This window comes from Lutra lutra, chromosome 1 (assembly GCF_902655055.1).
Source record: "Lutra lutra chromosome 1, mLutLut1.2, whole genome shotgun sequence".
NCBI lineage: Eukaryota > Metazoa > Chordata > Mammalia > Carnivora > Mustelidae > Lutra > Lutra lutra.
The window spans coordinates 49,467,705-49,492,283 of record NC_062278.1 but is presented as its reverse complement, the minus strand read 5'-3'; the positions used below and the strand labels follow the sequence as shown (position 1 = coordinate 49,492,283).

General features: G+C 38.9%; 1 protein-coding gene and 1 pseudogene across 1 annotated transcript in view; one reads left to right on the top strand and one right to left on the bottom strand.

The window, feature by feature from the left end:
• ADGRG7 (adhesion G protein-coupled receptor G7) overlaps positions 1 to 9,895 on the bottom strand; it is a 69,966-nt gene extending 60,071 nt beyond the window's left edge. The window contains exon 1 of the mRNA XM_047723209.1: positions 9,573 to 9,895. Within this exon, the coding sequence (XP_047579165.1) occupies positions 9,573 to 9,687 (115 nt within the window). The 5' untranslated portion in view covers positions 9,688 to 9,895. The remainder of the gene's footprint in view (positions 1 to 9,572) is intronic.
• On the top strand, positions 9,854 to 21,450 carry LOC125095873 (tubulin epsilon chain-like; annotated as a pseudogene).
• Positions 21,451 to 24,579: the final 3,129 nt, after the last annotated feature.

The window sequence follows — 24,579 nt, the reverse complement described above, 5'->3', positions numbered from 1 at the left end:
AAGTCTTAGTATTAAAAAAAAAAAAAAAAAGATACAGATCCGGACCTCAAAGAGCTTAAGTTCTACCAAGAGAGATTTAATTGTAATTGTTATGTGACAAACTTCTCTGTGTAACCAAAGGGAATACCTGAATCTTTTTAAATTGTAGAATGTTTCAAATACACAACATACAGAGTATAAAACATCCCCCACTACCCAAAGCCAGTTTTAAAGGATAGTATCTTTCTCTCAGATTTGCTTCAGATTTAAAAAAATATATATGTAATAAAACTTTACAGAAAGAACTGAAAATCTTTGTACTCCTTTCTGTCAACATTATTTTTCCTCCATACCCAGAGGTAATCCTATAGGGAAATTGTCATTTATCTTTTGCAACATATTTCATACTATTATTATATGTAGTATAATCTATATACAGCATTTGCATGCAGTTTTGTTTTGTTTTTTTACTCTTAATTCATTACTTTAATTGTTGCAGTTCTATATAGGTTTTTTCCCTTCTTTTGGGAGTAAATTTGGTCTTTTATATGTGTGTGTGTGTGTGTGTGTGTGTGTGTGCGCGCGCGCGCACGCGCGCGCGCACACGCGTGCATTTTTTTTTTTTTTTTTTTTAAGAAAATCCCCACCTGGCCAAAATTTTTATATTAGCTAGGGTAAGGTTTGCCATGGTATTTGCTTATTATTTTATTAGGGTTTTTTTTTTAAGATTTTATTTATTTATGTATTTTGACAGAGAGAGAGAGATCACAAGTAGGCAGAGAGGTGGTGGGGAGGGGGAGCAGGCTCCTACTGAGCAGAGAGCCCGATGTGGGGCTTGATCCCAGGACCTTGAGATCATGACCTGGGCTGAAGGCAGAGGCTAAACTAAGCCACGCAGGTGCCCCTTATTAGGTTTTCTTAATCACTGATTTATTATATATTTTAATAGGCAATACATTCACAGAGTTGGAAAATAAACATAACATACAAAGGTATATAATCTTGCTCTCATCCCTAAATATACACAACTATTCATTTTTTCCCAACTTTCTTTTTTTCAGTACAAGCAATATGAATCTATAGTCTTATTTTCTTCCTCTCTTTTCTGTAGCTTGCTCTTGCAATTAACAATGAATGTTGAAAATCTTTCCGCAACAGTTGGTAGAGAACTTCGTCTCCTTTTACAATTATATTATAGGCCATTGTATGGAAATACCCTAACTGATCTATTTAACTGACCCCTTATTGACAGACACTTGTGTTGTTCTCAATTGTTGTTCCAAAACTGCCCTGTACATATTCTACCTTGCAATTGTACAAATCAATCTAGAGAATGAATACATTCCCAGAATTGGAATTCTGAGCCAAAGAGTACACTTTTGTCATTCTGACAGTTATTTCCAGCTTACCCCTTAAGGGTTATACTAATCTGAATTTTCACTAGCAAGGCAACTATATGCAGAGTCTGGGACAAACACAGTGAAGATCTATATACCATTATATAAAAATAAATGTAAAACTTATAAATTAAGCTAGGCTGCCAAGTAAAGTCTACGTGCTTGATTCTAATGCCATGATAAACATACCTTTATAAGGACCTGGAAGGCAGGTTTGAATTTAGGAACTGTAGATTCCTTGGAGTTCTAAATCAGAATGTGGCAAGGAACCCCAGCTGCATCTGCCCCCTTTCTCCCCAGCCTGTATCAGTCCCACTCCCAGGATGCTTTGTGCTCATACCTGCAGACACCCCAGATTACACCACCAGGCCATGAATGGCCACTCCTCAGGGAACGTGCTGCTGTCCCCTGAGAGGCCAACCTTGGGGTGAGGGGGAAGCACCCACAATCCCTGGAAGCCCAGCAGAGGACCTAGATGCAGAGGATCACTGGAAGGGGAGACGCAGGCCCCGGGTGGGGATTCCCACCTGACTTTTGCTTAAATCTTTGTTATCGTACCTGTGTTGTGACCCCCTTTATTTTTGTACATATTGCTTAATTATGCCTTTTTGTCTCGACAAATCTCACCAGATATTTACCTACTTAAATTTATCTTTTCAAAAAACTAGCTTTTGGTTTCCTTTCTTTTCTTTACTTTTTTAAAGATTTTATTTATTTGTCAGAGAAAGAGTGAGAGTGTACAAGCAGGAGGAACAGCAGGCAGAGGGAGAAGCAGGCTCCCCACTGAGCAGAGAGCCTGATGACGAATGCCGGGCTTGATTCCAGGACCCTGGGAACGTGACCTGAGCTGAAGGCGAATAATCAACTGACTGAGCCACCCAGGCACCCCTAGCTTTTGGTTTTTTTGATGTCTGCTCCTGTTTTGTTCTGTTTTTAATTTCCGTTCCATTACGTTGTTCTTTTCATTACCGCCAAACAGCCTTCCTTAGAATTGACTTTCTTTTATTTCTTTTATCTCCAGGCCTAGTTCGATGACAGATGCATGGATGGTACTCAGCAAATGTTTGTTGACTGGCCTCTTTGGCATTTGCATTTTGGTTGAGGGTATCAAGCCCAGGCTGAGCTACCATTCCTCTGTCATAATCACAATTTTAACACCTTTTGCTCCACAGTTCAAGACCCTGTCCACTGAAATACCTGAATTACCCACAAAATATAATAAAGGTAGTATTCGTATTTTTAAATCTCTGTTTTTAAGTAAAGAAAAAATCAGACCCAGAAAGAATAAGAGCTTTGTTTCTTTCATTTAACTAGTTTTTAAACCTATGGGCTCATAAAAATGACATTAGTTATTCATTAGCCCAACATCCCCATTCTACATAAAGCCTATCTTCTATATAAAGATTAACTTGTTCCAGACTAGTAACTAATTGATAGCTGAGTGGATTAACTCAGATCCCTTCAGCACTAACTAAGTGCTCCCGCCCTCTCCTAATAGTACTACCTTTACCACAGGGAAACACAGAGGGTAAGCATCAGCTTCAAGTTACTTGAGGATCAACACACTGAAATATGTTTAATAGTAGTATTTTTCTTTTATAACACCAGTATAATATTAATATTTCCCTACATTTTCTCAAATTATAATAAGTAATATTTCCAGAAATATTAGCCTTATTTTCAATATCTTTACCACACAACATGGACAGTTAAATGCAGAACATAATGTAAAACACTTCATGCTGCCTGAGAAAGTAGCATAAAATACTAAAACTTCCAAATGGAAAACATGAATTTCATTTCCTCTCCTAAACTAGACAAATTAGAATCTGTTGTGAAAAGTCTAGTTTAATTAAGTGCAAGATTAAAAATATCTTTCCTTAGTCAAAGAAATTCCATCAGAAGGCTCAAGAGTCTGGCTCCAATTCTTAGGGTTTTAACATCTTGGCATCTGTCATTTGTCCCAGACCAGGAATTTGAAACATTTGGATGAGGAAGAAGATTCCTTTTAAATGAGAAGACAATATTCAGGAAAGTTATTCCATTGTGAAAAGGAACACTAAAAATTTTAAACAAACAAAATACATAAGGTTTCATTTTTTCCTTAAGGTAAAAGCTATTCAAAAAGAACTACATGGTTACATATTTCAATAAACTGGTTATATATTTTAATAAAATTTTTCCCTGATGATGTAGCATAGTATAAATATTTTTTTAATGCAGGATGATATAGCAGTTCATAGAACTGTTTCTGTTTTAAACTGATCAGTTGAGGGGCACCTGGGTGGTTCACTCGGAGCTGGGTCTGACTCTTGGTTTCCGCTCAGGTCAGCTCAGGTCACAATATCAGGGTGGAGAGATCCAGCCCCACCTCAGACTCCACACTGCCTGTGCTGAAAGGGGAGTCTGTATCCCTCTCCCATTCACTCTCCTTTCCCCCATGTGCACGAGCTTATCTCTCAAATAAAAATAAATAAATCTTTAAAAATATTTTTTAAATAAATCCATCAGTTGAACCTTCAGTTTGAAAAGCTGAGTTTCAATCCAAAGGTCCAATATAAGTCAATGGCATCTATTCAAGGTATAATCAGGGAATGGAGAAAACTATGCACTAAAAAATTTTTTAAAAAATAAATAAATAAAAACTATGCACTAAATTATCTAAAAATTCATAAATTAAAAAACGGATTTAACATTTGTTGAGTGCTTATAGTGTCCTATATGTCATCTTAAACTTGTAATTAACTCATTAAATCATTTAATGACAGCTCTGTAAGTTAGGTATATTATTGCTCCCTTAATAGGAAATCTGAAGTGCAGAAATGTTGAATAACTTGCTCAGATTTATTCCGTTGGTAAGTGGTGACATTTGTGTTTCAACAAGGCAGTCAGGATCTAGAACTTTTCCTTTCTTTCTACATCTGTATTTCCCCCCCACCCCAATTCTCAATGTGCACACTCCTAACCACCATATTTTCTACCAAATGTTCTTCAAGAAATATATTATCAAAAGATCTATGGGTGGTGGTTGTATTCAGAATTTTAAGGAAAACTAATACCTGTAAATCAAGGAAAAATCCACTAAGCCAAGGTCCTAACCTCTTAGTTTAAGAAAGTGACTTTGAATAGCCAAACTATGGAAAGAACCTAGATGTCCATCAACAGACGAATGGATAAAGAAGATGTGGTATATATACACAACGGAATACTATGCAGCCATCAAAAGAAATGAAATCTTGCCATTTGCGACGACGTGGACGGAACTAGAGGGTATCATGCTTAGCGAAATAAGTCAATCGGAGAAAGACAACTATCATACGATCTCCCTGATATGAGGGAGAGGAGATGCAACATGGGGGGTTGAGGGGGTAGGAGAAGAGTAAATGAAACAAGATGGGATTGGGAGGGAGACAAACCATAAGTGACTCTTAATCTCACAAAACAAACTGAGGGTTGATGGGGGGAGGGGGTTGGGAGAGGGGGGTGGGGTTATGGATATTGGGGAGGGTATGTGCTATGGTGAGTGCTGTGAAGTGTGTAAACCTGGCGATTCACAGACCTGTACCCCTGGGGATAAAAATATATGTTTATAAAATAAATAAATAAATAAAAGAAAGAAAGTGACTTTGAAAACGGGATCAGCAGTTTAAACGTCAGTGATGTTAAAATAATTCATGTCCCTCAGCCAATTACATAACAAAATTTATTCCTTCCAAAACAACTCCCTTCCCTTTCATAGTAATTGATTTATTTGTTTTGGTTTGGTTTGAATTGGTTTGGTTTGGTTTAATTTAGATAGTGGTTACATGAGGAAGTGAGAAGGGAGACTGGTAAAGGAGCAGAATAGAGATTAAGACTAAATAATGCTATAGCTGTCTAAAACCAACCTTTTCCACCTGGACCTTTTTTTTTTTTTGAAACCCCAAATGCAAACTGTACTCCAGGAGCAGTTCCATAGTTTGATTTATTATCAAGTTTGCCTCTTGAGGAAGTACTGTAATTGAGTAAAACAAAAGTCAAGCATCTGTGTACAAATTATTTTCTGAGAATCAATAAACTCTCCTTGACATTTCCGCACAATCCACATTTCCTGCTATGCAAGAATTTCAATGCTATGAAGTTTGACCTTGGGGTTTGGGAATATTACAACCTACTAAAGTCTCTTGTTGGCCTGAAGCATAAGTGAATCCTGTGATAGGAAATGAAGGTCAGAGCATCTGGAGAGAGGTTGGAAAGGCACTCGGGATGGCAGAGAGGAATTTTATAATCTAGAAGAGAAACAGGATATGGTTCAATAAGGCATTGTCATCAATGCTAATATGTTATGAAAAGCTATTCTCCCTAAGAGTTGAGTAAAACATCCCCTATGTTATGATTATGGACATCTGTCTATGTTTACATCAGGCCTAGTTCAAGTTGGAAAATGTCAAGAGAAAGATGTACAATGAAACTTAATTATATTTCATTTTACTTTCATCAAGTATGATTGGACCAAAAAGCCATGCTGCTTCTTGAATTACAAGGTTACATTGCTACTGGGAACACAAATGCAACATAGATAGAACACCTTATTTTTGTCCTTTCTGAAAACACATTACTCACAGTGCATATTATTTGATTAAATGCTTAATGTGAAAAGATTAGAGTTCTGGCAAAACTTTGATTTGCTCCAACATGAAAGCATCCTACAAGATTGCTGATCACACTGCCAAACAAGAGAGGCCATACACAACTGGAGAGATCTTAATGAAGCCCAAGTTCTGGAAATGGTTAGAGTGTTGCATGGCTTGGAACAGAGGAAGAAAACTAAAATGGTGGTTGCTTAACTGCTGAAAACAAATCCATAATAACATTTATCTTAATATTTTGACACAAATTACAAGGAATTGGGAGCAATATTCTTTCGTTTCTGAAGGCAACTATTTCACAATGTTTAGTCCAGTTTCTTGTTTTCATGTGATTCTTTCATTTGCTCATCAGCTATGTATTGGCAACTATATTCCAAGTACTCTGCTTGGTGCAGGGAATGCAGATTAATAAGTCAGTTCACGGCTTTCTTGGGGCTTTTATTCTAGGAATGGGGAGACATTGAGCAAACAAGTAGAATTAAGTGAGAGATTATCAGATGATAAAAGCCATGAACAAAGTACACATAAAAGAGAGCAAATAGAATGACAACCTTAGACTGAGTGGATAAAAAGATCTCTCTGAGGAGGTGACATTTTACCTGAGACCTATATGATCAAAGAGACAGCCATGCGAAACTCTGGGTGAAGAGTGTTCCAATAAACTGACATCATCATAGAAGAACTACAAGACTAGAGCTTCTTTTGGAAATTGCAAGAGTCATCAATAGTTTTGAAAATTTTCTTTACCAAACAAAACTTCAGAAGCATAGGATATCTTATTCCTGAAAGCCTAGACAGAGAAAGTGTTATACCTGACAATGTATCTCATTATGATGCTTTGGTGGAAAAAAAAAAAAAAAGATCATTATTATTTAATATTTTCATCAGTGGTATAAAAATGCCAAATATTATTCTGGCAATTCTGAAAGAAGTCCTCTCTGCTTCCATGAAATGCTATCAACTTCATTTGCACTAGGGTTTTAAATCATGACCTTTCACCAGAGGCCTTATTAAGCAGGAGGAGGAGAATAAAAAGCTTTTCTCTACTACACAGAAGATCATTGGCATTCTAGAGGTTATGTCTTGAACCACTTGTTTGATATTTAAATGAATGATTCATTTTAAAAAATGAATAATTATACTTAGGATAATTAAAGATAAGTTCATTCATGGCTTGTTTGATGGCCAGTAGATATTGGGGCTTATGTGAATGTGAGAAATCTTTCCATTAAAGTCAGTCACCAGGAGGAAAGCTGTTAGAACATGAGCAGTTTTCCAGGAATGCAGTCTGAATATAGTCTCTTTCACTGTTCTAGACTAGAAGTTTAACAGCAGATAATCTTATAATTTTGCGAAGCTGAGGGAAGTATTTTGGCAAGACCTAAAAGAACGTGGCAAAGTTATAGCAGTTACTCCAAAAGTCTATAAACACCATTTAAAGACTCAGAAAACCTGAAAAGTGAACATATTAACCTACATTTTATAAGCAGCATTAATAATGTAGATCTTATTGACTTGAAGACAAACAACGTGACTTACCAAAGTGCCTAACCTTGCCTAGCAAAACATTCTACTGGTTATTGCTTATCTTTATGAATTAGGGTTTTTGGGCAAAGATGCCCCCCCCAAAAAAAAAAGGAGAGACAGACAAATTCATTGATTGAGTTACCCTTGTCATCCCTCTAGGAAGACAGAATATGCGGGAGTGAAAAGGAAAAGTCAGAATAATCTAGATTTAAATCCAGACCCAACACTCTCTAGCTAAGTAAGTTTGACAACATTTTCTGAGCCTTTTCCCCATCAATTTCATGGATATAGTAATAACTGCCTCAAAAGTAGTTGTTAGGATTAAATGAGATAAGCATAAATCATAAACTTGTCAAATCATTTGTACACCTGAAGTTAATGTAATAATGTAACATTGTATGTCAATTACAATCAAATAAAACATTTTTTAAGAAAAATTCAGAGCAAGAACACATTTATCTCTTTTTTGAGGAGCTGATATGCTTTTACCGTTAAACAAAAGGGTTAAACAAGGGTTAAACAAGGGGTTTTTTTGTTGCTTATTATGCTTCATTTGAAGTCTTAGCCCTCAGGAAGTTCAGAGATATGTCTCAGGGATTATGTTTTGTATTTGTTTTTAGCAACTCCCTCTGTTTTCTTCCTTATAATGTTTTATATGTTGGTCCTTATTTTGATGGTTCTATTGTACCTGTGTCCTTTATTACTCACCACAAATTTCCCTTTTAAAGTAGATGTCATATAATGGAAAGGAGGGAGAGAGGAAGGAAACAAAGATTCCTTGAAAATATGCTCTTTAAATAAAGTCTTACAAATTTAGCAGCCTTAATAGGGTGAAACCTCTAGTTCAGAAATTTTTTTAACTGTAAACAAAACTTAAACCAACAAATAAAGAAATAAGCAAATCAAAAACACATTTTCTCAAGCTTAAATTTTATTGTTTTTGTTCTGGCAAATTTTCTCATGCTAATTATCCAAATCCTGTTAGTATAATATTTTGTAAATGATGTTCTGAGGGATGGGGAGAGGGAAGGACAATCAGATCCCTTCTCAGCTACCACTCCATCAACAGCTAATATATTTACCTTCTTTTGTCCCCAACAATGGATGTTTGCAGCTATCTGTTGGACTTCTGCCTGCTCTCCCAACCTTCTGTCCTCCTCAGTTACCTTCTCGAGGGCAGATCACCCCTCTTTCTGCCCTGCGGATGGGTTTTATTTACCCATATTTATTGAGTTTTATTAGAGTCTGTCTCTGTTTGTTTCAGAAGGGAATACTCAGCACACCCAGCTTTGAATCCCTTTATGGAGAACCTGTGCAGCCCAAGGGAACCAGCTCTGGGGTCATAAAAAGTCTTTGTTGTGAGTTTCTGGGTGGGGGGGGTTCCGCTAACACCATTGTTTTACACACCACTGCTCCCCCTCCCACCTTCCAGGGTCAGCTCTAGCACATAGCCGTTTACTAACAAGTATTTGTTGAACAACCAGAAAAAATCATTTTCTAAGTAATCTTCATTTTCGAGTCATTTTTCACACTTGGAAAGTGAGAACTTTGTGCACAAACCATAAGATTTTATTTACAATCCCAGTGAGAACATTCCTAAACTTTCTTCTTGAGATGAAATTCCATTCTGCACATGTTTGATTAGGTGCGTCCATCTGTGTGTGTCCATAATTATTTATCTTTCTTGGATTTAGCTAAACAAACCCAAACATGTGTTCTTAATGATTTTAATTAAGCTGGTATCCAGTCAGGAGTTAAAAGAACAAGAAGAGGCTAATTAAAGTAGGTAATTCCTCACCCTGCCCACTCACACACAGATATTCATAGTCATGTGTGTGCCACTATGTGCTAGCCATCCACGGACCCTTGCCTGTTGTAATTCACACATTAAACCTTGGTGGGCAGCCTCAGCCCAGACATGGCTATTTGTAGTACCGGTGCATTAGGTGTCAGGGACAGAGGCTCAATACCTTCTCTTGACTTTAGTTCAACGTAACAAGTTAAAGATAAACATAACATAGTTAACCATAAACAATATTACCTTTCTGGATTCTAATCACAGTTGTCCAGATGCCCAGTCCCAAAACAATGGTCGTCAGCAGTCCACACACAATGGCCACTAGCACCTTGAGGTCACATGCCCGGCAGGAAGCCATGGAAGCCACAAATCTACCCCTGGCAAAAAAACAACTAGTGTCTTTCTTCTTGAGCCAAGAAGGTGAATCAGAAATGATTCTAAAACATAAAAAATAATTCCTCCTTTCAGTGATCTGTCAGGCAGAATTCCTCATTTCTTAGGACTTTTTAGGTTAATCAGGCAGGATGCAGTTTGAATCATCTAATGAAAGGTACGTGCTCTCACTGCTATTTCCTCATCCTTCACTGAATGAGAATATGAAGGAAGAGATTGGAATCATGGGAAGAGAAGATAACTGAGCGTCATAAAGAAGAAAGGGAGGGTATAGTTAACAGGGTCAAAGTATAAATGTTCAGATAAGCAAGAAGGTGGGGAAGGGAGCAAAAAATAAAAGAAACCAAGTCACCTTCTTACACTTTGGTTTTAGGGGGATCTAGCAGAAGTAGACTAACAAGTGCTTAAGGCCACACAGAACCCTCTTGTCAACAAGGGGTTTAAGCAGTGCCACACACACACACACACATTTGTAGTCTTTGCACCTCTTTAAAGGAGCCCACATTTTGAAAGCTGCAGTTGGTGACTGGGCTTTACTAGCTCAGGTGAGTTTTGAAAAGCACGAAATCCCAGTACTGCAATCCACCTATTAAGGGCTGAATTGCATCTCCCTAAAAATTCCTATATTGAAGTTCTAATCCCTGTGACTCAGGATGTGACCTTATTTGGAGATAGAGTCATCACAGACGTGAGCAAGTTTAAATGAGGCCATGAGAGCAGGCTCTAAACCAGTGAAACTGGTGTCCTAAGAAGAGGAAATTTGCACAGAGATATGCAGAGAGGAAAGAATTTAGGAAGACACACAGGGAGGAGATGGCTGTCCACAAGCCAAGGAAAGAGGCCTGGGACAGAGCCTTCCCTCCAAGCCCTCAGAAGGAACCAACACTGCTGGCACCTTGATTTTGGACTTCTAGCCTCCACAACTGTGAGACAATAAATTTTTGTTGCTTAAGCCACTCAGTTGGGTTTGTTGCAACTGCCCTAGCAGCCTAGTTCACCATCTAGATCAATGTAAACGGGTATCTTGGCAGCTGCCGCTCTGACCCTCCCCTGCCCAGGCTCTCATGTTCTCTCCCCCGACCCCTGCTCCATCATTAACTGAAAGAATGGAAGAATGAATATTCTTCACTTCAATCAGAGTCCTGTTCCTGGTGGATTAAGAAATATTTTACAAAAGAGGACACATTTAAGCTGACTTTTTCAACCCCCAAAACAACTATATGTTTCCCTATTCTCTCTAATACTTCCTTTATCAAAATACTGCTTTAGGGGACATGAACGTAGGTAGGTTCTAACCTTTGCCCCACCCAAGGAGTTCAGAAAAACACATCGATTTACCCCAACATGGAAGAACTCAGAGGTACTGCTGCAGCTGCACAACATAAATGAATTCAAATCATTTCACTTGCTGTGAAGAGATTTCTAGAAATCTGTTTCTGGGCTGTCTGCATGTATATGCACTGAAAATGTTGGGAAGGGTACATTTAAAATAATTCCTCTTGGTGGTCTGAGAGGAGTCTGAAACTCATTTTTCATTTTGTACCCTTTATGACTCGAAGTTTTAACTTTGCATTTACTATTTTTTCAATTATAATAATAACAAATATATCTATTATTCTTTCAACAATAAAATGGATCATTTTAAATAAATAATGTCTAAGAAAGGAAGTAGCACTTACAAAGTACCTAGAATATACCAAACACTGTGCTATGCACTTTACGTATCTTTATCTCATTTATCCTGTAACAGGTATTTTTGCCCATTGTATGAATGAGGAAAAGAGACTTGGGCAGGTATTACTCTAAACAGGAGCTCTCCGGTTATGCAAATTTGAATGACATTGGGTTACATAAAGGTTATAGTTTTCTTCAACTCTAGAATTTCCTAGCCTTTATTTATTTATTTTTAAGATTTTGTTTATTTATTTCAGAGTGAGAGAGAGAGAATGAACACAAGCATGAGCAGGGGGTGGGTAGGGAGAAGCAAACTCCTCACTGAGCCCGACACAGGACTCGATTCTAGGACCCTAGAACTATGACCTGAGCTGAAGGCAGACTCCCAACTGACTGAGCCATCCAGGAGCCCCTGTGAGAGCCTGTAATATGCTCACATACATTGTGAATTGTTGAGATCCCAGTGTTGACCACAGAATCCCCTTCTCAAGAATTTTGCAGAGATAGCAATTTTTCAGAATGTGTTTTGGAGACCCTGACATGCATGATTATCTGCAGAAAGATCTTACTTAGTTGAGCGGAGTAACTAAAGGAACTGATGATCATGGTGCCCACGTCAGCCATATGGTGATGGTATTTTTCACTTGCTGTATTTCAAATATTTTGAAAGGGCTGTAGTCTGGTGACTGAAAAACTGACTTTAGTGGTTCTCAGACATTTTCTCTTCCTTACTCAATGGAAGTGCTGGAATCCTGAGATGTTATAATGGCTGTAGCTTCTTAGTATTTTTATATTTTCATTTATATGCCAACTATCCAGCTAGGAACTCAAGAAATTTATGGAATAGAATAAATTCCTAGGAACAGATATTTAGATGTTGACATTCATATAAGGGCATGAATTTCTATTGGTTATAAACAAATATATAGACATCAATTTTATGCCCACACACATATATCAAGATCACAAAAAGGAACAGGAAAAGGAAAAGATCTGAACAGGGAATAATTCATTTGTCATTTGTTCTACTCAATGCAGACACTGTACTAGGTACTGAGGATGACAGAGTGAACAAGAGAGGCAAGTACCAGCCCTCACACAGCTTATACTCAGGAATACCTGAATTTGTACTGACAATGTCTCATTTGCTCAGTGACCCTGGACAAGCCACATAAGCATCTGAACCTCCATTTCTTCATATTTTAAACAACCTAGCTAAGGCCTTCCCTTCCTGAAAATTTCAGCCCTAAAGTCATTAGTTGAAGAGGAACAAGGCAGTGTCTATAGTGGGGGTAGAGATGAGCAATAGACCAGAGCAGATGTCACAGCCCAATAGGGGAGGGCAAAGGGTGTTAGAGAGCCTGTCATGAAATGTCAGATTCCAAGAAGAGTGAATGAGGCATCTATGTGATGGGGAGGGACAGCCTCACAACCAAGGGGTGAGGAAGACCTTCCGGCAAGAGAGAGCCAATTGTGGGAAATCAAAGCCAGAGCAGGGAGAGGAGGGCATTCCTTTAGAGACCAAGAAGTGTCCCAGGGCATCTGCATGCATGGGCTGGTTGGTGTGGGAATTCAGAGCCATAGTTAAGTGAGGAGGGTATCCACATGGAGTTGCAACCTATAATAAGGAGCAGACCCCAAGCAAAGAAAGAAGAGTGTCCACATATAGGTAGGGTGGGGCTGAAGATCAGAGATTAGTTACATACAGGATAATAAATCAAATAGGTAAACATATAAGAATAATGAGAGCCAAGTTCCTTACTCTAAGAGAAGGGAGTCACTAATTTGGAAAGAAACAAAACTTGAATTCCGTAAGAATTTCAAAACAGGGGGTACCTGGGTGGCTCAGTCATTAAGTGTCTGCCTTCAGCTCAGGTTATGATCCCAGGGTCCTGGGATCGAGACCAGCATTGGGCTCCCTTCTCAGGGGGAAGCCTGCTTCTCCTTCTTCCACTCCCCCTGCTTGTGTTTTTTCTCTTGTGGTCTCTCTCTCAATTAAATAAATAAAATCTTAAAAAAAAAAAAAAGAATTTCAAAACAGGTCATCAGAAACATGGAGAAAGAAAAGCTACAGGGAGCTAATTCTGAAGGAAACAGTATCTTTTAAGGGAAATGGCTATCAGATAAATGCATAAATATAGTCATGAACTTCTTATCCAAAAGAGGAAAACTGATGACAGCAACAAAGTCAAGTGTTTCAAGGGAAAGAAGGGGTATGATATTACTTCTTATTTCTAATTTTGAGCTAAATAACTTTGTTGTGACTTAAAAAAATAGAAACTTACGGTGTTATCTTGGAGATGGATATATGTATCAATACAAACTCTTGGTTTTCTATATATGTTAATAATAATATCTATTTCAATATATATTTAATAAATACATTTTACATAAAAATAAATAGATGCAAAACTGTATATATACACAAATGTATATGTGTGCCTGTTTGATATATATCATACATTAACATACATATATTCTCTAGTTCTGGCCTCCATAGGCCCTGAAACAGTGACATCCCATTAATCTTAAGCACACATATTGTACACCTGAAAAAAATATAATACTGTGTGTTAACCATAGTAGAATTAAAATTTTTAAAAACAGGGAACAAAAGAAGCTAGAATTCTTCCTTTAGAAAGAGAACAAAAGCTGCTGGTTTGATCAGATTTTCCTTCCTTTCCCATCAGTGGATAGAAGCGGCAGTGAGTGATTCAGATGTATGTAGCTGATACATGCTCACGGCTACTGCTCAAGTGTTTGGAACAGGGCGGTTGTGCAGTAGTCTTTGGATCTAGGCCAGCTCCTGGGGCATATTACACATGTGTGAGCAGTCTGCTCTTTGGAATGAAGGTATCTCAGTCAGCCAGGGGATGGAGACATGTTAGCCAACCATTACAGCACTTACTCCAGCAAGCCAAGCACCAAGCCCTCAGGGGCAGAACTGCCGTCTTTCCCTTGGTATATCAGAACCTGTTGGTTCTAGGTTAACACATCATGAGAGCTCCCCACCTCTTACTTGGGTACCCTCTGTGTGAGTGATAGCCCCATCTCCCCTTTCTGGGACTCTGGAAAAAAATTAGAAATACAGCAAGGGGATGGGAATGCCAACACCGAAGGCCTAAGTTTTTCGTTCCACATGAAAATTGGATAAAACTGAATATCAAGGAAACAGACAACAAAACTAAAAGGCAACCTATGAAATGGGAGAAGATATTTGCAAATGACACTATAGATAAAAGGCTAGTATCAAAGGTCTATAAAGAACTTCTCAAATTCAACACCCAAAAAACAAATAATCCAGTCAAGAAATGGGCAGAAGGGGGTACCTGGGTGGCTCAGTGGGTTAAGCCTCTGCCTTCAGCTCAGGTCATGATCTCAGGGTCCTGGGATTGAGTCCCGCATCGGGCTCTCTGCTCCACAGGGAGCCTGCTTCCTCCTCTCTCTCTCTCTCTCTGCTTGCCTCTCTGCCCACTTGTGATCTCTCTCCGTCAAATAAATAAAATCTTTAAAAAAAAAAAAGAAAAGAAATGGGCAGAAGACATGAACAGACATTTCTCTGAAGAGGACGTACAAATAGACAATAGACACATAAAAAAAAAATGCTCCAGGGGCACCTGGGTGGCTCAGTGGGTTAAAGCCTCTGCCTTCGGCTCAGGTCATGATCCCAGGGTCCTGGGATCGAGCCCCGCTTCGGGCTCTCTGCTCAGCAGGGAGCCTGCTTCCTCCTCTCTCTCTGCCTGCCTCTCTGCCTGCTTGTGATCTCTATCTGTCAAATACGTAAATAAAATCTTTAAAAAAATAAAATGAAATAAAATAAAATAAATTTAAAAAATGCTCCACATCACTTGCCATCAGGGAAATACAAATCAAAACAATGAGATACCACCTCACACCAGTTAGAATGGCTAAAATTAACAAAACAGGGAACGACAAATATTGATGAGGATGTGGAGAAAGGGGAACGCTCTTACACTGTTAGTAGGAGCACAAGCTGGTGCAGCCACTCTGAAAAACAGTATGAAGATTCCTCAAGATGTTAAGAATAGAGCCACCCTATGCCCCTGAAATTGAACTACTATACCAAAGATACAGATGTAGTAAAAAGAAGGGGCACATGCACCCCAATGCTCATAGCAGCAATGTTCACAAGAGCCAAATGTGGAAGAAGCCAAGATTCCCTTCAACAGATGAATGGATAAGGAAGATGTGGTTCAGATATACAATGGAATATCACTCAGCCATCAGATAGGATGAATACTTAATGATTTACATCAACATGGATGGAACTGGAGCATATTATGCTGAGTGAAATAAGTCAATCAGAGAAAGACAATTATCATATGGTTTCACTTATATGTGGAATATAAGGAATAGTGCAGAGGATCATATGGGAAGGGAGGGAAAACTGAATGAGGAGAAATCAGAGGGGGAGAAAAACCATGAGAGACTCTTGACTCTGGGAAACAAACTGAGGGTTGCAGAAAGGGAGGTGGTTGAGGGGAGGGGTAACCAGGTGATGGGCATTAAGAAGGGCACACGATGTGATGGGCACTGGGTGTTACACACAACTAATGAATCACTGAACACTACATCAAAAACTAATGATGTACCACTATATGTCAGGTAATTAAATTCAAATTTTAAAAAAAACACACACTAGAATCAAGTGTCTAGGTCCATTTTCTCTTGCCCCCAAAGTGAGGCAGCTTTCTTCCAATATCTCTGGCAATTTGAACATCAAAATAATGTTCTAAGATTATAACCCATTAAATAAGATAGGAAATTACTGAATCTGAAAGTCTGGGAGTGGGCTAACAATCTGTGTTTTAATTAGTCCTCCCACTTGATGCCTGCTTAAGTTTATAATCACTGCTCAGGGGTAATTTTCCCAAAGAAAGAGAATCAAGTTTGCAGTAAACCAGCAAATGACTGGATATTAAATGGCCTGTTTGTGTCCTAGAACATTCCTTTGTTAATGTTTATGGAAATCTTGCCAGATTTTCAGATAAGCTTGCCCAAATTCACAAAGAGCCTATATTTCTGTCATCTGTGAAACCACTGAAATTCTTCATTTTATCTTCTTATTTAACAGATTCTTAGTGACTTTATACCCAGAAGCACCAAGAAATTCTGAAATCTCTTTTCTTTCCCTACCGTCTGGACTGTGACCCCAACAGAGAGTTAATTACACAGAAACCTGCTTACCTTACCTCCCGTGACACTAATGACAAAGGCCAATCTCAACTTCCCCACCTGCTATTCCTTAGAGAGGAGCCTGAGTTTCTCCACTGGAAAACCTCCCAGTGGCCATTTGCCACCCCTTTGTTAGTGAAAACTCTGAGCCACTGCTAACAGAGAAACCCTTGAGCTCACCCATTTGTTTATCTATACAACCTTACCCACCTCTGTTTCTACGTGGTGGTCAATGGAGGGTGGGGAGAAAGTTATCAAAAAAGCTTTCCTGGGCCAAGGGGAAGTCACCAGCTCACAGACCTTTCTTTGTGCCTTTCCACTCTCCTCTCCTCTAGATGCCTTTGTTCTTCAGGTGCCTCCTATGTTCTCCAGACCCAGGTGTTCTAAATCTTGAGACTCTACAAGGTCTTGAGGGCTGATTGCTCCATAGAGGAAAAATCAGCAATCATTTTGTGGAAGTAATTCACTTAACACTAGCTGAAGTTTGGTGCCTTTGAAACTAAAATATGTATCCATAGAAGATTCTGGACTCCAATTAATGTAACTCTGAATTAACCTTTTGTGCTTCAGAAGATGAAAGAAAAGGAACCCTCAAATTCTTTTTTAATTTGAAGTTTACTTCATCTTGATCCAAAGAACTTCAATTCCCCTCTTCATCCCTTCTGACTAGTTCCCTTATCCTTCTTCTCCCATTTTCTCCTCTTTTATTCCTTACCTTCCATATCCCCCAAATCTGAGCTGATAGTCACAGGTGTGTGTTTAAGATTGAAAGAGGAGAGAATCGGTCAGTTATGGGTCGGTTAAGAGGCATAGTGTAGGAAATAGTTTAATTTTCTTCTTTCCTTTCCAAAAAGCCTCATTCAGATGAAAGGCAGACCCAAAATTTACAGTAAATAAAAAAGAGCCTCTGCCAAAAAACACTAGTCCCATGTGAACAGTAGTCCTTCTGAAAATAGTAATATGAAATCATAAGATTATCTGAGGGGAGGTGACTTGGTATTTTCGATATCCTGCATAAAATCCCACTATTTTTTTTTAAAGATTTTATTTATTTATTTGACAGAGAGATCACAAGCAGGCAGAGAGGCAGGCAGAGAGAGAGGAGGAAGCAGGCTCCCTACTGAGCAGAGAGCCCGATGCGGGGCTCGATCCCAGGACCCTGAGATCATGACCTGAGCCGAAGGCAGCGGCTTAACCCACTGAGCCACCCAGGCACCCCAAAATCCCACTATTTTTTTAAAGATTTTATTTGCTTATTTGAGAGTGAGAGGGAGATGCAGAAGGGAGGGGGCGGAGGGAGAAAGTGAAGCAGACTCCCTGCTGAGCAGGGAGGCCGATGTGGGACTCAATCCCAGAACCTTGGGAACATGACCTAAGCCAAAGGCAGACACTTAACTGACAGAGACACTCAGGTGCCCACATCCCACTATTTTTATCTTGACAAGATAGTATTCTGGACCCTAAAGCTCTCCATTTAGTATAATTGTTTTTATTATTAATATTTAATTAATGATTATTAATTATTAAATTATATTACCTATATATCCTTTTTTTTCTGGAGAACTCTGAATAATACAGGAGTCACTTTGCAACAGGACCACACATTTTCCAGATAAGCTCGATAATCCCCAGAAAGCTTAATAATAGTATCTGATACTCAAGGAGTTTATGATCTAGTTAGAGAACAGGCATATAATATGTTAAAGCACATCAAAGATAATAATGCAGAAGTCACTACTTGGTAAATGATTTATTCCATGAGTGTTTACTCTACATTCCAACCTAAGGAATATTGGAATGAATGACAAAAAGACCAATTAAGGAAATTTGCCAACCTGTGTGGGGCCATAAAACAGCATAAAGGGGGGCGCCTGGGTGGCTCAGTGGGTTAAGCCGCTGCCTTCGGCTCGGGTCATGATCTCAGGGTCCTGGGATCAAGTCCCACATCGGGCTCTCTGCTCAGCAAGAAGCCTGCTTCCCTCTCTCTCTCTCTCTGCCTTCCTCTCCGTCTACTTGTGATCTCTCTGTCAAATAAATAAATAAAATCTTTAAAAAAAAAAAAAAAAACAGCATAAAGGTATTAACCAAGCCAAATTATCAGCAGGTTTCTCAATAAGCTGACTATATTTTATAGCTCGTGATACAACTTGGGAGAGATAATATTTTCATCCCTGGCATTTGCCATGTTATGTTCAGCATACATTTGCCAGTTCAAATATATGCCTTTTTTTGAAGTCTAAAACATTACGCTTAAAACTGATGTTAAGCTTAAGCGCAAGTTAAGGGCATAGTTTTTTAATTTTAAAGTTTTTAAAAATTAAGATTTTAAAAAATTACCCAAACTCTATCTCTAACAATGTTGGTGGTCTGACTTGTTTTTTTGGATGTGAACCTGGTACTTTGTCTTATGAGTTGTGTTGCCATGCTCTGCCACTAGAGGGTAGCATCATTGTGAGTGTCTTTTCTGCTGTTTATTATACAGTATATTCAGTATTTAGCTGTTCATCCAGTCTAATCCCCAGTGTGATTCTATTTGGAAGTGAGGCTTTTGGAAGGTAATCAGATAATCAGAGAGGGGCCCTCATGCTGGTATTAATTCCCTTATAAAGAAGGTACCAGAGGGAGACAATTTCTCTCTCAACATGAGAAAACGAGACAAGTCTTCAAACCAGGAAGGCATTTACCAATTTTCAGAAGGGCTAGTGTTCACGTGGGACTCATGCTTTTTGGCTGAGGCTCTTTTTTACTTACTGTAAATTTTGGGTCTGCATTTCCTTTCCTTTTTGGAAAGGAAAGAAGACAAACTATTTCCTACACTATGCCTCTCAACCGACCAATAATGGACCAGTTCTCTCCTCTTTCAATCTTAACCACACACCTGTTGGTACTTTGATCTTGGACTTCCCACCTTCTGGAACTGTAAGAAATAAATGTTTGTTGTTCACACCACACAGTCTATGGTGCCCTGTGACAGCAGCCTACACTGACTAACACGATGTCTGACCAAATATTTGAACAGAAGCAGTGTGGGGAGCAGGGATGGGGAAGATAGTCTTTAAAATGAAGCAGGTCCTTCCAAGAAGGAACCGAGTTATTCACTATGCAGTAGTATCCCCTTTAAAGTGGAAAGATCTCCAATTCTTGGTGTCAGAAGACTTATATTCCATCATGGGCTCTGCAACGAATCGACTGCACTATCTTGGGCAAATCACTAACTCTCTGGTCTCTGAGTCCTCACTTATAGGCAACATTTTAAGACCTATTTTCTCTAAATAATATCTTCCTTTGATTTTTCTCTCTTTATTTTGTTCCTATAGCTCACTTTCCAAAGCTACAAGTTAAACAGGATTCCTTAGGAGTTACAGAAGAGACAAAAGAAATATGGTTGCAGTTGGTGGGCCGGGCCAGGCTGGGAGTAGGAGAGCAGGCTCAGGCTCCCAGGTGCCCTGATCCCACCGTGCCACAGCACGACCCAGTCAGTGGTGGTCATACTGGTTGCCCAGTGTGAATACCAGATGGGCTGCTGCTTCTGGGATCTGGCACTAAGGGAGCATGCCAAGGCCATCCAGAAAGGAATTTATAATGAGGCAATAACCAGCTTCTTTAGAAATGTGGATGCCAGAGAGGCTGGTAACGGTGGCAGTATTTCCAAGGGGAAACTTTGTTCTTTGAAAGCGCCAGCTGTCTTGATTGACATGGAGGAAGGAGTAGTAAATGAAATTCTGCAGGGCCCATTGAGAGATGTTTGATAGCAAGCAGCTCAAGATATTTCTGGCTCACGGAATAATCAGGCTGTGGGTCACAAAATTTTTGGCAGTCTTTATGAAGAATGGATTTTAGAGAAACTCAAAAGTTTTGGAGCTCTGTGATTGTTTGCAGTGTGTTTTACTAGACAGTCCATGGGAGGAGGAACAGGATCTGGATTTGGCACATTTCTCTTAAAGGTGCTTGAGGGTGAATTCCCAGAACTACAGTTTCATGACTTCAGTTTATCCTTCTTGAGAGGATGATGTCATAACCTTCCCTTATGACAGGATCTTGGCAATGAAGGGACTTAATGAGCATGCAGACTATGTGTTGCCCACTGACAACTAATCTTTATTTGACATCATTAGCAAGATTGACCTCATGTTGAATTCTGGAAAGCTGGGTACAATAATAAATAAAGTCTGGCTACTTCAAGTGCCAGGGCTTTTTGAAAAGTGGACCAGAAGAGCTTAGATGCAATGAACACCACTGTGGCAAATTTGCTGCTGAACTTAAGAAGTTCTGCAAGGCTTGAAGGGTCCCATAATATGGACTTTAAAGAAATCAGCAGGAACTTAGTACCTTTTCCTTAAGTGCCTTATCTTGTGTCAAGCCTAACACCTCTATATACACTGGCAGATATGAACATTCCCACTGGAAGGCTCAATCAGATGTTTTCAGATGCCTTTAGTAAAGATCACCAACTCATCAGGCTACCTCCATAGTCTCTACCTTGCCCGTGCCTTTATAGTGAGAGGAAATGGACGGTTTCAGGTCTTCACAGACATATGGACCATTAAAACTTTCTGTGTGGTTTGTCCCCTGGAATCAAGAAGGCTGGAAAACCAGACTGTGTTTGGGACCTCCTGTGAGCCATTCCCACTATTAGCTTCAGCAAATAACCCATGCATGAAGCTTACCTTCGTGGAACTGAGAAATTCATGAGGTTCCACAAGAGCAAGGCTCATCCCCACCCACTGGAAGGGATGGAGGAAAGCTGTTTCGTGAAAGCTGTTCATCTTTATCAGGGCTCACACAGGACTAGAACCAACTGTATGCCGCAAAACGCATGCCTGTGGAAGGCTTACCTAGACTAAGCATAGATGTGTGAAAAAGAATCCCCAGAAATACAACTTTCACTTTTCTTAATTTCACATTGGGATTTTTTTTTTTTTTTGGCCACCTTACCTTTCTGTTCAGACTCTTGTGATTCAGAAAGCCTAATTTGTACTTTTCCTGTTAGAAAGCATTTTGCCTTAAAAAGAGTAGTAGTTTCCATTTCATCACAATCTGTTGATGATACCAGCGTGTGAAATTAGTGAAGTCCTTGTACTTGAACTTCAAACATTTGTCTTCAGAAAATTCTCCTTTCTCAAATTGAGAAAACCAAGTCCTTTATTTATAGTCTCCCAGTCAGGCATTTATGCAATGGTAATCATGTCTTCAATAAAAATCTTATACAGGTATATTTTTTATATTTATTTATAATAGCTTTTTTCTTTTTTCTCTTTTAAGATTCTATTTATTTGACAAGCAAGAGAGGGAACACAAGTAGGGGGAGTGGGAGAGGGAGAGGGAGAAGCAGGCTTCCCGTCAAGCAGGGAGCCCAATGCAGGGCTTGATCCCAGGACCTTGAGATCATGACCTGAGCCGAAGGCAGACACTTAACGACTGAGCCACCCAGGGATTCCATTGATTTTTTTCATAATCTGTTTAAATTCTGATTCTTTAAAAGCAAGCATGAGTAGTAGAACACAATATAAATATTTTTGTGTAATACCTTCTAACTTTTCAGGGATAGGTTTTATTACAACTATTAAGGAGATCTTGTTTCTCCTTTGGGTAACCACTTGTTTGCTCTCAAAAGAATCACAATTTATATTTATTTTAACAGGCATGCATATTAAATTATCTTTAAATATAATGCTTTTTTATTAAACCAGTTGATTTTATAATAATAAGTGTCCATGTTTTTAAACACGTACACAAAAAGAAGTATGATTGTCTTCAGGGATTGTAAAATACTAAGAAGGAAGAATTTATGTATAAAGATAACTACAGCTGGGACACCTGAGTGGCTTGGTCAGCTAAGGGTCTGCCTTCGGCTCAGGTCATGATCCCAGGAACCTGAGATGGATTCCCACATCAGGAACCCTGCTCAGCGGAGAGCCGACTTCTCCAGACTCTGCTGCTCCCCTTGTTTGTGCGCTAGCTCTATCTCTCTTTCTCGCTCTCTCTCTGTCAAATAAATAAATAAAATCTTTTTTTAAAAAGGTCACTACAGGACTGGATGGAATATGATCTGAAGTCACTCTGGACTTAGTACTGCGGGAGTACACAGGCAGAGAAGAGTGGGATGAGGCAGTCGAAAAGAAAAATTTGAACTGAGCCTTAAAGAATCTCCAGAAGTCAGCTGCAAGGAGCCAGGAAGGTAGGGTAGTTAATAAAACATAGATACGGAAATTAAACATATTTGGGGGAACAGAAAACAAGTCAGCCTGACGGGTCCAAGGGTTTTGTTGGATAGTATGACAGCATAACTGCATAGTGAATTAAGTTCAAGAGAAATTATTTTATTTGAACATGATGCTAATTAACTTGGACCTGATCTGAGAGGCAAAGGAACCCGGGGCAGTTTCTCATCAGAGGAGAGAGCTCCATTTTAAATTGCTAAGCAACTTGTGTACTCGGGCGAGCTATGTCTATATGTTTTGGAAACTGTATGTATTTTAGCTTAAGACAGAAATCCTCAAATAGGGACTATTTGCATTCCATCCCAAGCTTCTTACTTAACTTCTTAATCCTCCCCTAGGACATCTGAAAACAGGCAGAACATGCTTATGAGGGTAACCAGGAAAAAGGTATATTCTCAACTATTTAACATTTCCTGTTAGTCATAGTAATTCCTCCCACAACACATAGACGCACTGCTCTAAAGCAGTGAAAGTTAAGATACACTGGCATCTAATCTCAGAGCTGTTAGTTGGAATTGCCTTTAAAAGAAAGTGACCTAGAATTCATTAGACTATCACCTTAATATATGTAAAAATTGAGGAGTCATATCCAATAAGAAATATATATTTTTTAAAAGTGCAGGATAACATCAAGTTCTGAAAGTCTTTATACTTAGAAGGAAATATATTTAAATATCTTTAGAGTTAAAGAATAATGAAATTCCATCGAGTGGCATGACAGCCTGGGTGAGGGTGGCAGATTTTCATGAGTAGGTGGAAAAGATGGATAATTTTAAGGATGACTCCAGCTCAGGATGGTGCCTTCCCTATGCTTTAAAAGGCCAGGAGACAGCTTGTGTGGAGAATCTGGTAGAGAATGACCATAAATAACAGGATTCAGCATGTGCTGTTTGGGCCACTGTCAAGAATCCTATTCCATTCAGTATTCAGGTTCGAGATCTCAAGGAGTAGACTAGGTATTTCCCAACATTGCCTATCATAAATACATCACTTCCTTGGGGCGCCTGGGCGACTCAGTGGGTTAAAGCCTCTGCCTTCAGCTCAGGTCATGATCCAAGGTCCTCCTCTCTCTCTGCCTGCCTCTCTGCCTACTTGTGATCTGTCAAATCAATAAATAAAATCTTAAAAAAAAATACGTCACTTCCTTAACAGTAAGCCTATCTTATCGTGGAAAGTCTTAGCATTAAAGTATGGTAATTTAAGAGAATTAAACTCATAAAGATATTTGTGTTAAGAAACTGTACATGCATAGAATTTTAGGTATTTATAATTTTGAAAATAGTTTTATCTACACTGATTACTCTTGCAGGTCTAATTTATGTTTAATTAACAGATTTAGGCTTGTGATTTTCACTAAGTTTACACACTACACACTACAGCAGAACATTTAAGAGAACTTATGCTTTGGGGCACCTGAGTGGCTCAGCCAGTTGGGCATTCAACTCTTGATTTCAACTGAGGTCATGATCTCAGGGTCCTGAGACTGAACCCTGAATCAGGCTCCGCACTGGGTGTGGGACCTGCTTGAGATTCTCTCTCCCTCTCCCTTTGCCTCTCCCCTTCCCCCCCAATTTTTTTTTTTAAAGACACTTATGTTTCACCACATTTATAAGCTTAACACATTAGATTTGCAAGAATAACTTAACAACTTGGGAAGATTTGTCAGTTAATTGAAGTTTCCTTCTTAAGAATAATACAAAAAATATTTAATTCATAGATACAATTCAAGATGCTTAAAGGGAAATCTAATTATCTAAATGTAAAAT